At 38.8% G+C, this 16,593-nt stretch overlaps 1 protein-coding gene across 3 annotated transcripts; it reads left to right on the top strand.

Annotated features, from left to right (window-relative positions):
- Positions 1-293: 293 nt before the first annotated feature.
- Positions 294-15,762, top strand: thbs1b (thrombospondin 1b). 3 transcript variants are annotated; one of them, XM_051874679.1, is made up of 24 exons: positions 294-422; positions 576-677; positions 4,434-4,517; positions 4,962-5,521; positions 5,606-5,681; positions 6,038-6,127; positions 6,231-6,340; positions 6,449-6,574; positions 7,372-7,468; positions 8,510-8,683; positions 8,772-8,948; positions 9,059-9,232; positions 9,317-9,444; positions 9,608-9,760; positions 9,850-10,068; positions 10,163-10,270; positions 10,689-10,848; positions 11,365-11,483; positions 12,111-12,345; positions 12,431-12,658; positions 13,087-13,358; positions 13,445-13,542; positions 13,646-13,785; positions 13,881-15,762. In XM_051874679.1, exons 3-24 carry the CDS (start codon positions 4,454-4,456, stop codon positions 13,886-13,888), a joined length of 3,516 nt encoding a protein of 1,171 aa, XP_051730639.1. In that variant the 5' UTR covers positions 294-422; positions 576-677; positions 4,434-4,453; the 3' UTR covers positions 13,889-15,762. The 3 variants fall into 3 exon arrangements, with proteins under 3 accessions (XP_051730639.1, XP_051730638.1, XP_051730640.1); XM_051874678.1 differs by lacking the exons at positions 294-422; positions 576-677 and adding an exon at positions 4,158-4,337; XM_051874680.1 differs by lacking the exons at positions 294-422; positions 576-677; positions 10,163-10,270 and adding an exon at positions 4,158-4,337.
- Positions 15,763-16,593: the final 831 nt, after the last annotated feature.

The following is a 16,593-nucleotide window of genomic DNA, read 5'->3' as shown; positions in this document are numbered from 1 at the left end:
GGTGTATCTACTTCGGAATTTTTAGGTTAACATATTTAGAGAAGAAACATGCTTTATTTATACACATAGAACTCGTAGTTTATTCTGTCTGGAATGAACTTCTCAAAACCTTCTGTAACCCCCTCAAACCACTTCACAAAACTAATCTAAGTTTTTGTGCATGCAAGTGTCCAAACAAGCTTACAAATAACCCCCATGGCATTTTTTGCAAAGGTTGTTGAAATGGTGATTGTGCAAGGTTGTTTTTAAATCTCAAGGAAAAGCGATGATTAATAACAGGATTGAAATTGCCTGCCCCTCCTGCATTTATCGGGCAGATATTTACTCAGTCTGATGGGTCATATCTTACTCACTTTTCTCCTGGACTTGTGCAGGCCATGACAGCTCAGACATCATCTAGACATCTAGATTACTGCTTACAAGTAAGCTTAAAAAGAATCCAGAAAATATGCATAAACCTGTGAAAATGTGATCATTTTGGAAGGATTTTCTAGTCATGTCTTTATTTATGATGTTTTAAACCAAATGTAAGCAGCTGTCCCATAACTGGAATATTTTCTCCTTCACCTTTGCAGCCGGTCAACTCAAGTTCCACAGAAGCTGTTAACTTAGAGAAGCTTGTGTGCGTCATTGGGAGAAAGTATGGTTTCCATGACAGAGCTTTGGAAGCCATTTAGGTAAGTTATGTCGCAGACGCTCAGACTGACAGCATCTCTTGAGACCGGGTGCCGTATCTGTGAGCATAATAGGCCACGGGGCACAGAGAGTAAACACAAAGCAATGATGGACCTTGTGGCTGATCATCAGTTACATCTGTCCAGAAAGGTCTCTGAGGTGAGGTTTATCACTCTGACCCTCCAAACAATACAGCTAGCACCCCTGTCTGACGTCTCCCAGGATCATCCAGATTAAACTTCAACTAACTTCTACAGCTGCTCACAAATGAGACATTCATCACTGTGAAAAGCAAAAATTCACATTCAGTTGAAGAAGTGTCTTAATTCTTGTTATGTTTCACTGAAAAATCAACAACCACCATGGTGGGCGTCAGGTCTAAGTATTAGAAGTCTGCATACTTCCTCTTGCAAATCCTTAGATAGTCCAAATAGACTGTTTTGAGTAGGAATGGGAAATGGTTGGCTGCTCCCCTTTTACTCAACTTAACTCAGCCGGTCAAAAATGCGGAACCTTAAAAAAGCTCCATATCTCTCACCTTAAAAATGTGTATTCAAACATTTTACGCTTCATATGGATAGATTTTCATACACAAATCAGACAGAAACTGTCATGCTAGTCGCTATATGGGGACTATAAGGACTAAACGTAGCAGTTTTTTATGCTGGTTTCAAAATTTTCAGACTTTTAAAATGTCTTATGATATAATTATTTATGTATGACTATCGTTCACTTTTAACATTCTTGTAATATCTTTGGGTAAATAAGTGAACATGATAAAACCACAAGATATATTCAGACAAGAATGTGGATTTTAACTGAAATGCTGACCTGACTATTTTTCATAAATGTCAGGCTAAGGCAAGTTGTCAGATGTCTTTTAAATAATATAAATTTATACAACCCAAATTCCGGAAATGTTTGGACGTTTTTTTTTAAATTGAATGAAATGAAAACTAAAAGACTTTCAAATCACATGAGCCAATATTTTATTCACAATAGAACATAGATAACATAACAAATGTTTAAAAAGAGAAATTTTACACTTTTATCCACTAAATGAGCTCATTTCAAATTTGATGCCTGCTACAGGTCTCAAAAAAGTTGGCACGGGGCAACAAATGGCTGAAAAAGCAAGAAATTCAGCAGTGAAATTCAGCTGGGAGAACTTCTAGCAACTAATTAAGTTAACTGATATCAGGTCTGTTACATGATTAGCTATAAAAGGGATGTCTTAGAGAGGCAGTCTCTCAGAAATAAAGATGTGCAGAGGCTCTCCAATCTGTGAAAGAGTGTGGAAAAAGATTGTGGAAAACAGTGTTCCTCAATGTCAAATTGCAAAGGCTTTGCAAATCTCATAATCTACAGTGCATAACATCAAAAGATTCAGAAAAAAATTGAGAAATCTCTGTGCGTAAGGGATAAGGCCGAAGACCTTTATTGGATGCCCATGGTCTTTGAGCCCTCAGATGACACTGCATCACTCAACGGCATGATTGTGTCAATGACATTACTAAATGGGCCCAGGAATACTTCCAGAAACCACTGTTGGTAAACACAATCCGCCATGCCATCTGCAGATGCCAACTAAAGCTCTATCATGCAAAAAGGAAGCCATATGTGAACACTTCCAGCATGTTATCAGCGTTCAGTTCAAAAGCCAGCATCTCTGATGGTATGGGGTGCATAAGCGCATACGGTATGGGCAGCTTGCATGTTTTGGAAGGCACTATGAATACTGAAAGGTATATAAAGGTTTTAGAGCTACATATGCTCCCCTTCAGACAACATCTATTTCAGGGAAGGCCTTGTGTATTTCAGCAGGACAATGCAAAACCACATACTGCAGCTATTACAACAGCATGGCTTCGTCGTAGAAGAGTCCGGGTACTGAATTGGCCTGCTTGCAGTCCAGATCTTTCACCTATTGAGAACATTTGGCGCATCATTAAATGAAAAATACATCAAAGATGACCACAAACTCTTCAGCAGCTGGAAACCTATATCAGGCAACAATGGGACCAAATTCCAACACAAAAACTCCAGAAACACATAACCTCGATGCCCGGACATCTTCAAACTGTTTTGAAAAGAAGAGGAGATGCTACACCATGGTAAATATGCCCTCGTCCCACCTATTTTGAGACCTGTAGCAGGCATCACATTTGAAATGAGCTCATTTTGTGCATAAAATTGTGAAATTTCTCAGTTTAAACATTTGTTATGTTATCTATGTTCTATTGTGAATAAAATATTGGCTCTTTTAGTTTTCATTTTATTCAAATTTAAAAAACGTCCTAACATTTCCGGAATTCGGGTCGTACAAATGTACAATTATTAAACATTTATTCAATACAAATGAATCATTAAACATTTATTCATTACAATATTGGTTTGCAAAAATCAGTAGTTTTGAAACGGCTTCTCAAACAAGAAAAAATGTTGGACAAGGCTTGATTTTGTCTATTGGAAATTGATTGGATCATTGTGGTTTGCTGTTGCTGTGATGTCATTGTGAGCGACAAGTTGTCCCGCCCGTGCACCGGTAAACAAGTCATTAGAGAAGAGAAGGCATTGCAAGAGGGTGGGGAAGTTATTTTGATTAAAGACTATGATGACAAATGAAATTTAAAACATAACGTGCACAGATAAATCCTAATAAATACTTCAATATTCCATAAAAAATAAGAATTGTCCATTTTAATTTCATGGGTACTTCAAGGTTACGTTTTTTAACAATTTTGTGAATTGTGTTTTATAACTAATTTCAAGTGTTTTTGCTAAAAAGTCTATAATACTTAATGGCAGGGTGACAACATACCACATATAATGTGACAAAACACACCGTTATTAACTGATTTTATGGATTTAAGCTATTATAACATAAAAACAACAGCAACATTTACAGAAATCAACATTAGAAAACATTTTGGTAGACCCAAGTGCTCAAATAAACACAGAACGGCCTCTAGCGGAGAGACGTGTTACTGCAGCCTTTTCTTCACAAGCATCCTATCAGATGCTGCGAATGGTACCGAGCACTCAGATTATAATCAGATACTGGTTATAAGAAACACTTTCTTTAAAACAAAGTAGCCACTTAAACATGAAAACGTAGCTTTAGTCATTCATTATAGATGCTTTACCATTAAAATACAAAAGTAGGCTACACAAGGGTAGAACAGAGCCTTCAGTGCCTTCATGAAATAACAGGAATTATTGAATGACAATGAAAGAAGCTGAACGTGGATACAAAAATAATCAGGACTGCGGCAAATAAAAAGGTACTAAACGGAAGCAGCGGTCATGAAAATCAAAAGTATGTTTATGGAATGTGTTCGTTGGAATGTGGTGCGTTTTCCCCTCGTGTGTAACTCAGACAAACGCTCTGTGAGGTAACGCAAGCTCGTCCCTTTTCCCCTTCAGCATCTGATTGGAGGAGACGCGTGCTCAGGAATGTCATGAAACTATTTAAATAGCACTTTGTTCTCTTTAGTGATAGTTAGATTGACCACTCTAACTACAGCAAAGGAACACCGAATGCTGTAGATCGCTGTTAAAAAGGAAAATCATTTCTTTATTTTGAAACGACATTTCATTGACGCATCTTAGGAATTATATCACTTTTCCCTGGATTTGCTACTGTTTTAAACGTGTGGAAGGTGCGTTTTTCTTATTTTTAATCATTTATTGATCAGCCTGTTTAGGTTACATTTTGCTGAATTTTCAATAACTTATACCTTTATGATTTCCGATAGGTAAAAGAATAAGTGACAAAATGAAGTCAACTGCAATCTTTTTGCTACTGATGCTTTGGAACTGCGAGAGCGCGAGAGTCGCAGGTGAGCGAACTAAAATGTAGACCAACTGATGGCGGTTAGTGAGTGCTGTTATGGTTTATAGTATAACTAGCTGTTACATATTATTGGAATATTTGACAATCACTTGTTAATTATCGCAAAATAAACTCCAGCTGGGTCAAGGGGTTTTATGAATGTGTTTATTTGGGCTGTCTATACATTATGCCAATTTTTACGGCTACTCAAGATATAAATACATTATAATAAAATACTGATTTAAATGTATAAATTTTTATAAAGGAGCCCGCTTATGAGCGGTCAGTATAGTGTTGTTATTATGAGCAATGTTCTTTATTCAGAAAATTTTGACCGCTGAATTGACCAATCAGAATCAAGTATTCTAAAGAACCGTGTAATAAATTAAAAATATACGTTACAATTGAGCACATTATAATGATATTTCTTTAACTTCTGAATTCCTTATAGAAAGTCGAGACGACAACAGTGTTTACGATCTGTTTGAGCTCGTCCAAGTGCCGAGGAAAAACCACGGGGTCACCCTGGTGAAAGGCGACGACCCGTACAGCCCCGCCTACAAGATCCTGAACCCCGACCTGATTCCCCCGGTTCCCGAGAGCGCCTTCAGGGACCTAATCGATTCCATTCACGCCGAGAGAGGATTTCTGCTCCTGGTCAATTTCAAGCAGTTCAAGCACACGAGGGGAAGCCTTCTGACCGTGGAGAAGAATGACGGCTCCGGACCCGTTTTCGAAATCGTTTCCAACGGGAAAGCCAACACTCTGGACATTGTTTTTTCCACTGAAAACAAGCAACAGGTCGTGTCCATCGAGGAAGCGGATTTGGCGGTGGGACATTGGAAAAACATCACTCTTTTCGTGCAGGAGGACAGGGTTCAGTTCTATGTGGGATGTGAAGAGGTGAATGCAGCGGAGCTCGATGCTTCTATCCAGTCAATCCTCACTCAGGAGACCCCAAGTGTGGCGAGCTTGAGGATCGGCAAGGGCGCATTGAAGGACAGGTTCATGGTGAGTGGACAGTTCAACTTTACTGTATGAATCTTCTTGCATGGTAAATGCAGTGAGAAGCATTAATCACTTGTGGATTTTTAGGGGGTGCTGCAAAATGTGCGCTTTGTGTTCGGAACAACACTGGAAGCGATTCTGAGGAATAAAGGATGCCAAAACTGTAAGTGTAATGCAAAAACATGCATATGAATCAAGATGATAAATGGAGTTTTTGTCCCCATGTCGGTTTCACACACAGTTTATTCGTTTGCTTAAATATAAATAATATTTAAACACAATATTTTTCACTTTTTTAAAAGAAGAAATAACAGATATAGAAATAGATCTGGGCAAAAAAAAAAAAAAAAAGCATCCCATCAGTGTGCCATGAATGAACAATAGCATTATAAGATAAAGACTTTAAGCTCCATTTACTGTCATCAGCCTTTTCCATTAATTTTTTCATTCAACTTTTCCATCGACTCAATAATTTTTATAATGAACTTTAAGCCACCTGAATGCCCTTTCCTCTTGCAGCAATTATGACTGATATCATCACTCTTGACAATCCCATAAATGGATCCAGACCTGCAATCAGGACTGATTACACCGGCCACAAAACAAAAGGTAATCCTTCCTTTTCAGTAATCCATACAAATAAAATATACACGTAAGCTGAGAATGTGAATGCAATTTTAAACTTTGCAAACTGCATATTTCTCCTATGTAGATCTGCAGATGATTTGTGGCTTCTCATGTGAGGACCTGGTTGGCATGTTCAAGGAACTGAAAGGTCTTGGTGTGGTGGTGCAAGAACTGTCTAAAGAACTCCGCAAAGTGGTAAGGAGAAAAGCTGTTGCATGTAGATATATTGAACTTGTGTAGTGGACATGCTGCAGATTAACATGCTCCACATAATCAAACCCCAATTTTTGCTTGGTTTTCCAGACTGAAGAGAAAAACATAATCATGCATAGCATGGGCATTCATGAAGGTGTCTGTCTTCACAATGGAATTGTGCACAAAAACAAGGAGGAATGGACGGTGGACGATTGCACAGAGTGCACTTGCCAGGTAAGAACCCTACAGACATGTACCTGTTAGACTCTCAGAGCTGTCTGCTCTGTCATTAAGCCACTAATTTGTGTGTTAGCGAGATGGGAGCAATGTCAGTCTAGGTGCTATAATACACAGTACTGGTCTTAGTCTTGTCCATTATGGCAGACTTAAGCTGGGTGTATCCATTTCCCTAAACTGCCTGGCCTCTAATTAAAAGTGGGTAATGGATGTAACTAAAGAAATACAGTCAACTGAACAAAACCTTATAAATTAAATTCATGGTATTTGTGTTAAAGCCAGGTATACTTCATTTTCCGCGTTCTGCTCCATCTCGCGATTCTTTCAAAGTACACTCCTTTGGCCGTGAGCGTGGAAAGAGGTGTTTGGCGCATGCGCACTATCTAGTGGACTGCTGTTTTCAAACGCTCAAGTCACTCGCACATGCGCTATTGTACGCGGACCGACCGCGCGGTCTCAAAAATTTGGCTGCACGCGGATGGGGTGTGCGGATGAAAATTACGTCATGCGGATGGTGCACGGACGCAGACTGCTTAAGTATACTATGGGCTTTAAAATATATACATGCCTTCAGCCTAGTTTCTCTGAAGTGCCACATCATATCAACACTGAGTAATATTTACATGCCTAATTGCACAGACTTAACCACAACCATGTTATCCACTTAAATCAAAATTGTAATGTTGAATGTGGTGTTGCACTACAGTCAGAGGCTATGATTTTCAATGCCAAATGGACAAGTTGTGGCAGATCCTTTAACAAATGATTAATGAGAATTTTTTTGTTAACCGCAGAACTCTGCAACGTTGTGCCGCAAGATTTCATGTCCCCTAATTCCGTGTGCAAACGCCACAGTGCCTGATGGGGAATGCTGCCCTCGTTGTGGAACCCGTAAGTGCAACTCAACTACTTCATAACAAATTTTACATACTTGTAATTGTGATCATTTTAATAATATAATTTATGTATTAGATATATATGTTACATATATACATTAGTTTTTTTAAAACAATACTTTAGCAAGGACACATTAAGTAATCAAAAGACATTTATGTTACGAAAGATTTCATTCATCACAGTTTCCACGAATATATCTATAAGCAGCACAACTGTTTTCAAAATAATAATAATAAGAAATGTTTCTTAAGCACCAAATCTGCATGTTAGAATGATTTCTGTTCATCATGTGTCAATGAAGACTGGAGCAATGGCTGCCGAAAAATTAAAATAGAAAACAGCTTTTAATTTAATTATTGTAATAATATTTCACATTACTCTTTTTATTGTATTTTTGATCAAATAAATGCAGCACTGGTGAGCATAAGAGATTGTACAAGCGAGAAAAAAAAAACTTTAGTGTAAACTTGAACGTATTGTAAACCAGGCAACATTTTGACTTTTAAAAGCTTTTGTATTGAAAGAGCTGTTGCTACCCAAACATTGTTGCGTCACACAATACTTCAACTGAAGTTTAACTAATGAAAGGAACACTAGAGCTTTGTGCATCACTGAATCGCTAAATGGCCATAATTGTCTAAATTGGTTAAAGAGAGGTGGAAAATTAGTGCTGTTTGGCAGGGACTCAAAAAAGAAACAGCATTCTCCTCACGTCTTAAGGCCTTGCCATGCATAGCAAGGATTTACATTAATATAAGCCTTAGTGTTTGAACTTATGGCATAATCAAGGGTGTTTGCAAATACCATTTCCACATTTGGAGAAAGACTCAAAGGTATCCCTGTGCATTAAGTACACTGACATTTCCCCAGCATTCCAACTGCTTGGTTCATGCCAGGGTTCCCTGGAGTGCTCTGTCTCGAGCTGCCCAGGCTAAATTGAGTCCATTAAGACCCAGTATTAAAAGCTTTTCTCCATTTTGCTGCTTTAGAAAGAAGGAATAGCTCTGCTATTGTCTTGTTTTGCTCTCTCGACAGCGAGCGACTCCGCTGAGGATGGCTGGTCCCCCTGGTCTGAATGGACCCATTGTTCTGTGTCCTGTGGAAGGGGCATTCAGCAGCGCGGCCGCTCTTGCGACCGCATCAATAACAACTGCGAGGGCACGTCTGTGCAAACGAGAGACTGCTACCTCCAGGAGTGTGACAAGCGCTGTGAGTGGTGTCCAATGACAATAAGTGTCTACGGTTTTTCCTCACAGTTGAGAGGAAAAGTAACACTTTGCATCTTTCATTTCAACAGTTAAGCAAGATGGCAGCTGGAGTCACTGGTCACCCTGGTCCTCCTGCTCGGTCACCTGCGGTGCTGGCGTTATCACTCGCATCCGTCTCTGCAACTCCCCAACACCTCAGATGGAAGGCAAAGATTGCCAGGGTGAAGGTCGGCAAACTGAGAGGTGTGAGAAATCACCATGTCCGAGTAAGTGAACACCGCGCACAGTGTGTGTTTTTTTTTTTTTTTTTTTTTTTTTTAATTGAAAGGTATATTTGTCTCATTTTTTAATTTTTTTATTGTATATTTTTTCACAGTCAATGGTGGCTGGGGACCATGGTCACCCTGGGACACTTGCTCCATTACCTGTGGCGGTGGCGTCCAAAATCGTAAGCGTCTTTGCAATAATCCAGTACCCAAGTATGGCGGCAAAGACTGCGTGGGAGACGCAAAGGCCAGCCAGCTTTGTAACAAACAAGCCTGTCCAATTGGTGAGTTAAAGTGTCACTCAACCTTTCAGATGATACTAGTCTGTATTTCCAAGTTAAATCAATCACTTATGTTCTTTTCCACAGATGGATGTCTTTCAAATCCATGCTTTGAAGGAGCCCAGTGTACAAGCTTCCCAGATGGCTCTTGGAAATGTGGAAAATGCCCCACTGGATACACTGGAAATGGAATTAACTGCAAGGATATCAATGAGGTGCAGTCAAAATTCAAATCAGTATATTATTAATATATCATGTATCCCTACTTTTCTAAAATTCTATTTTTTTTTATTTATTTTAATTCTTTATGCTTATGCTCTTATGACTACAATGTAGTGAGATGCAAAAATCTAATTATTCCTCTTCTCTTCATTACAGTGTGAGGAAGTCCCTGACGCCTGCTTTGAATTTAATGGAGTCCATAGGTGTGAGAACACAGTGCCAGGCTACAACTGCCTGCCATGTCCCACTCGCTACACCGGCCCACAGCCGTTTGGTCAAGGAGTGGAAGATGCTGCTGCCAAGAAACAGGTAATTGAAAGAAACACAGAAAGATTACATATTACCTGTGCACCTGCACACCGAACTGATGCACGCTGACTGATTTATCTTTGCTGCAGGTGTGCACGCCTCGTAATCCCTGCCTCGATGGAAGCCACGACTGCAATAAGAACGCTCGCTGCAACTACCTGGGCCATTTCTCAGACCCTATGTACCGCTGTGAGTGCAAACCTGGCTTTGCTGGAAATGGACACATCTGTGGAGAGGACACTGATCTTGATGGCTGGCCTAATGCTGATCTTGTGTGTGTCGAGAATGCAACCTATCACTGCAAAAAGGTTGGCATTTAATGGATTCATTTGTTATTAAAAACAAATACAAATAACATCATTGTGGCTATTGTTAATTTTCATATGCTACTTTTTTTTGAAGGACAACTGCCCCAATCTTCCTAACTCTGGGCAAGAGGACTACGACAAGGATGGAATTGGTGATGCTTGTGATGATGACGATGATGACGATGGCATTCCTGATGACAGGGTAAAAATATAGTTGCAATACTCTCTATATTCCACAGATGCTCAATCCAGTCAAGTGAATATTTGTACATATTTGTTAGCCGCCCAAATTTTACAGAGCTTACAGTTTGAAATTCAGACTGAGGTGTGGAAAAAATGTGTAAAGTAAACTTAGTTTCTCTTGGAGACAAACCTCAAATTTCTCCAAGGAAGTACCTTTCTGAAAGACCTGCAGTGTATCTTGCTAATCCAATATTATCCTTGGTCCAAATCTTAAAATAAGGCTCGTTTTTATCGTTGCGCTCCTCAAAATAGACCTACACAGCCGCAGCCAAATTACAAGCCTAACATCTAAAAGTAGTAACCTTCGTGTGAGAGGGCCCTGTGCAGAACTGCTTTGCCTTATTTCTCCATCTGAACTGTGGTCTCTTTTAAAATAGGACAACTGCCCACTGATCTTCAACCCAAGACAGTATGACTATGATCGCGACGACGTGGGAGACCGCTGTGATAACTGTCCGTACAACAGTAACCCAGACCAAACTGATACCGACAACAATGGTGAAGGTGATGCCTGTGCTGTGGACATTGATGGAGATGGTACGAAAAGTTTTTTTTTTTATCCATACATGGGCCATTCCTTGACAAACCTGTCAAGAAAATGTCTATATTTCGCTCCATAATCAAGAAATAAAAGTAATGTTATTTTGCATAAATAAAATAAAGATTTTTTTCAGGACTATTTAGCATATTTTACCCCAGCAATTCTCAATACCATAATAAATCCTGATTTTTTTCTTTCTTTTGTTATTCCCATTATTATTTTTATTATTATTATTTACATTTAAATTAAGAATATATGAAAACAAGAATCTCTTTTTTTGGCATTATGGTAATAAGAATATGAGAACAAAAATCCTTTTAATTGTCATGAAAATAATAATAAATGCTTCACTTTCTTTAAGCAAAATAGAATTTCTTTCTTTCGATTGTGGAATTTGTGAAATATGACCTGGATATTTTTTTGACAGGTTTTATGAGAATCCTCACTTCAGACTCAGAACTTTAGCTATGCACATCATTCAGTCTTCACTATAATACCATTCTTTTTGTCAGGTATTTTGAATGAGAATGACAACTGCCCATATCTGTACAACGTCGACCAGAAAGACACGGATTTCGATGGAGTTGGTGATCAGTGTGACAACTGCCCTCTGGAACACAACCCAGACCAGGTATGTATATGTATGTGAGATTTAGAACGAGTGAGTGAATACTGCAGGTGTTTTCAAACCATTATATAATCCTCGGAGATCTATGTGCTGTTCAGTTCAGCTGCAGAGCCACTGCTAAAAAAAATACCCAGAGGGTAGTCGCAGTCTTTACTAAGCTATGTATGAGAGGAGTAAATCCTCTTCTCCTGGAAGCCAAAGCCACACAATAAAGCACTAGGAGGCTTTTCAGGGACACTCACTAGTGTTCAATTAACCCAAAGGATATGTGGAGGTAAAGAATGGTTATTAGTGAGGAGTGAGAGATTTGCCGGTGGGTTTATGCATGCCCTGTCGGCACTCAATCCCTGTGGATCACACCTGTGCCATGGTTAACTGAAGAGAAGGAATGCACCCCTCCTTTCCTCATTAGACTCTGAAATGTGACTGTGGTAGTGCCAAGCTTCAGGAACATGAGATTGCTTTTTGAGGAATCCTACACAGATGGGCCAACTAGGACAGAACTTTGTGCCTTTTAGAAAAAAGAACCATTCTATTCTATTAAATATTTTAATTAAGAAAGCCATAAAGATTCACTTGAAAAACATTGGCATTTTGATACTTACTGATTCTGCACTCTTACTCCAACAGCTCGACTCTGATGCGGACCGTGTTGGAGACAAATGTGACAGCAACCAGGATATCGACGAGGATGGTCACCAAAACAACCTAGACAACTGCCCGTACATCCCCAATGCGAACCAGGCTGATCACGACAAGGATGGTAAAGGAGATGCCTGTGACTATGATGATGATAATGATGGCATCCCTGATGACAAAGACAACTGCAGATTGGTTTCCAATCCAGATCAACTGGATTCTGATGGTCAGTTTTGCATCTGAATATTCATAACTGTTGCATTTTTTAATGTAAAGATTTATACTTACGAGTTTAACTTTTCCATTTGTAGGCGATGGACGTGGTGATGCCTGTAAAGACGACTTTGACCAGGACAATGTCCTAGATATCTATGATGTGTGTCCTGAGAACTTTGACATTAGTGAAACCGACTTCCGCAAATTCCAGATGGTACCTCTGGATCCCAAGGGCACTTCTCAGATTGACCCCAACTGGGTGGTTCGTCATCAAGGAAAAGAACTGGTTCAGACAGTCAACTGCGACCCCGGCATTGCTGTTGGTACGTCTATTCTTTAAAAAAGCATAGAACTAAAATTTCACTTAAGCAACATTAAATAGAAATACCTTGCACACATAGAAAAATACTAGGCAGTGAAAAATATAAAGTAATATCATAAATAGAGCAGAAATATCCCACACAGTATCATAGCTTTCAAAAACAGACAATATTAATGCAACGTTTTAGTCATTATTCGTGAACGAACACTAAAATGAAAACCAACTGAAAACATTTTCATCTACTGAAATAAAAAAAAGTAACTAGGAAAAACAGACTAAACTAAAACACATTTTCATGCATCCAAAACAAACTAAATTAAAATAAAGGCATTCAAAAACAAAATGTGCAGCCAAAAAAAATTTAAATATGTATGCTACATATACGTATACATACTAAATTCTGACCTGTTTTTCCAAATTTCTTTATAGGTTTTGATGAATTCAATTCAGTCGACTTCAGTGGAACATTCTTCATCAACACAGAGAGGGATGATGACTACGCCGGCTTTGTTTTCGGATACCAATCCAGCTCTCGCTTCTATGTGGTCATGTGGAAACAGATCACACAGACCTACTGGTCCAGCACACCTACCAAGGCACAGGGTTACTCAGGGCTGTCAATCAAAGTGGTTAATTCCACCACAGGGCCAGGCGAACATCTGAGGAACGCCCTCTGGCACACCGGAGACACTCCAGGACAGGTACATTTCACCAAGGTCACTGTGATGAAATCAGGTTTGAAAGCTGTCATATGAGTACCAACATTTCTGTACTCGATTCATTTTAGGTGCGCACACTGTGGCATGACCCGAAGAACGTGGGATGGAAGGACTTCACTGCTTACAGATGGCACCTGACGCATAGACCAAGAACTGGACATATAAGGTATATTTTAATATAAATCCCTTGAGGATATATTGTTATTGATATAAATATTTGTCCTCTGAGGATATTTTAATGTGCTAACAATTTTCTCTGTAAATTTCAGAGTGGTCATGTATGAAGGCAAAAAAATCATGGCAGATTCCGGCAGAATTTATGACAAAACATATGCAGGCGGAAGACTGGGTCTCTTTGTCTTCTCACAAGAGATGGTGTACTTCTCAGACCTCAAATACGAATGCAGAGGTGAGCGTTAACGCATCGCATAGGCATCCAAATAAATGTTTGCTTTTATTTACATACTCAATATTGACACTTTCTGTCTTTCGCTTCATTTTCAGATGCGTAATTGCACAGTCAGGAAGTTTATCAAAGAATGCACCTTTCCATATAAATATGTATTCCGGGCAAAGTCCAGGGACAGATTTGATGCTACTTGTTCTGCTCACACACCGGTGGAGTGAGAAAGCAAGTGGTCAATTTCAATGTAATTGTCACTGGTTGGGATAGAAACCGAGTGGCTGCCGATTCAGAATATCTGGACTCCTCCACCATTAGCAGGTAGAGCAGAAGAAAGTCTTCCTCGCTTTGCTTAATTGGGAAGACTGAGATCTCTCTCTGAAAAACCTCATTCGGCTCTGTGTGGGAAGAGCTCCCAACAGACAGCTATGCACTTCAAAACCTTTATTCTCTCTCTCTCTCTCATGTGTTTTCATGCTCTCTTCCTGAAAAGATCTCCAAATTATGGTTACTTTAGAGAGAGCGCACAAAGATTACTATTATAATATTCAGTATTTTATCAAAACTTTAAACAGATTTCTTGACTAGAAACAAAGCAATGAGAATGTTTAAGATATTGAAGCAATCAACAATATGTTAAACATCATATAGGTAAAAGAATATTTTTGTTTTTGCAGACAGTCTAAGGGGATTTTTAAGATCTCTCATTCTGTCATTTATTGATTTTTATCTACATTTCTGTTTGTCTGTCTTAAAGTTTTGCTTTGCAGAGGCTCATCTTAAGTATAATGTACATTCATAAAGGTCTGGCGGGAGATAACTCATGGTTTAGTGGGCATAGTTTTCTCAGGGCTAGATGGTTAAACCATTTTACCAATACATTAGAAATGGCATAATGAAAGGTTGGATGAAGAGCAATTGGACAGACACAGGATTGAAGATTCTCCATTACAGGAAACGACTCGCCACATACGGATACTAGATTACCAAGTACTCTAGCCTCCTTCTTAAATAAAATGTGAGGTTTTATTTGAGATGCTAATTTCTAAGGGAAAGTTGAGTTCAAGTCTTTCAGACTTCTATATATATATATATATATATTAGATATATATAGATATATATAGATTTATTTATGTAGCACTTACAAAATGCTTTTCGCGTTTGGCTAGACTGTGCTGTGATTTTGCTTCAAGAAGCACAAGAGAGGGTCTTTCTAAAGAAAAGCCTCATTAAAAAAACAACTATTTCAACATTTAAAAGAAAAATAAACCTTCATAACCAAGGGCCTGTCCAATGCTACTCATCCAAGCCTTTCCAGTCAAGAAACATTCATTCATCCATCACTTCCAAAGGAGACGATCTTCTGACCTGTTTGCCTTTTCTATAGAGAGAGAGATAAAGGAAAACTTTAATGTACAAATATTACCTCATTGCTGTTTTGTAATTTGATCAAGCAAAAGCTTTTAAATACTTTTTCCTTTGCTTAAAGAAAACGAATCGGTTGCCTTATTGCTACTGTAGCACAAGTTGTAAATAGTATATGGAACAAACAGCCAGCCCCACATCCCAATGGAAAATAGAGTAAAATGGGAGACAACAATTTTTTTAGGAATACATTTGCCAGTGCCTCAATGTCCAGTCCTTTTTGTTTTTTTTTTAAGTTGATAAATTATTGCTCTATTTGTTGTCTCTGTTTGTAAGACTGTTTCATGTGTGTGTGTAGATAAATGCTATTTAAATAATTTATCAAGGAGTGCCACCTGAGAAGGATGCATTTCCATCTGTATAAACAGTTTGCACACTGACGTGAGGATGTTCTGTTCTTCATTGTTTGTATCTTTATTGTGTTGTTATTTTTGTACAATTAGTGATGCTTGACTGTAAACATTTTTACTTAGTTACACAATGCTATTTTTACATTATAGCAATTATTTTGGTACATACTTCAGAATAATAAACAGATGATACACATTGTAAAACAGATGTTTATTGGCTGTGGCTGCTTTTTATTACTGCATATTTGTGTCTCATGAGATTTTAGCTGTGCAAAAGCAAGTCTAAATGACTGAAATTTTCTGTGCACGGCACGAAAGGTCGAAGTGATTATAAAACAAGTTCATAAAGGGCATCTTTGGCCCTAACATGTGCTTGAAAGCAAACTTCTACATGGCATAAATGCCTTAAAAAGATGCTTAAAATAGATTATGTAGACCTAGGTCAATGTTAGCTCCAAGTTGAAGGCTGAGACAAGTCCACCTTCTTTTTCTGAAGAGAGGCATACATGTCTTCAGAAGAAGTGTGGAATGTTGCTGCAGCGCCTCTCCTCAGGGTTAATCTTCTAATTCCTCACTTGCCTGTGGGGGAGCGTGAACCTCCCTGACCCACTGTGTGGCATTCTGGGTTTACTCAACACAGATCTGGCTGATTTAGTGCTCCTCTGACAGGTCTGGGTCTGTAAACACATTCATATCACACTGGCCAGGGATCAGAGAAGATCTCAGGGTTACTGTGGAGATCCAGAGACAATCTGGGCACAAGATTGAAAAATTGCCCTTTGTATTCGTTGTCCAAAATTCCAACAGGCAAAAACTGAAAGAGAGACCTTAATAAGATGTATATCATGGAGATGATCTGCTTACTGGGAAGTTAAAGTCTACTTCTAAGTCTGCTTTTTGGTCGTGTTCCATAACTTTCCTACATTATGCTCATGGTGGTCAGGCCTCCCATTCATATTTACGACTTAAATAAACGTGCAATAAAAATTATGTTGCTATATGAATAGAAGCTGTCAATTTAAAATGTCTGAGGTACTGT

The sequence above is a fragment of the Ctenopharyngodon idella genome, chromosome 20, assembly GCF_019924925.1.
Source record: "Ctenopharyngodon idella isolate HZGC_01 chromosome 20, HZGC01, whole genome shotgun sequence".
Classification (NCBI taxonomy): domain Eukaryota; kingdom Metazoa; phylum Chordata; class Actinopteri; order Cypriniformes; family Xenocyprididae; genus Ctenopharyngodon; species Ctenopharyngodon idella.
This window is presented reverse-complemented; position numbering and strand designations above follow the sequence as displayed.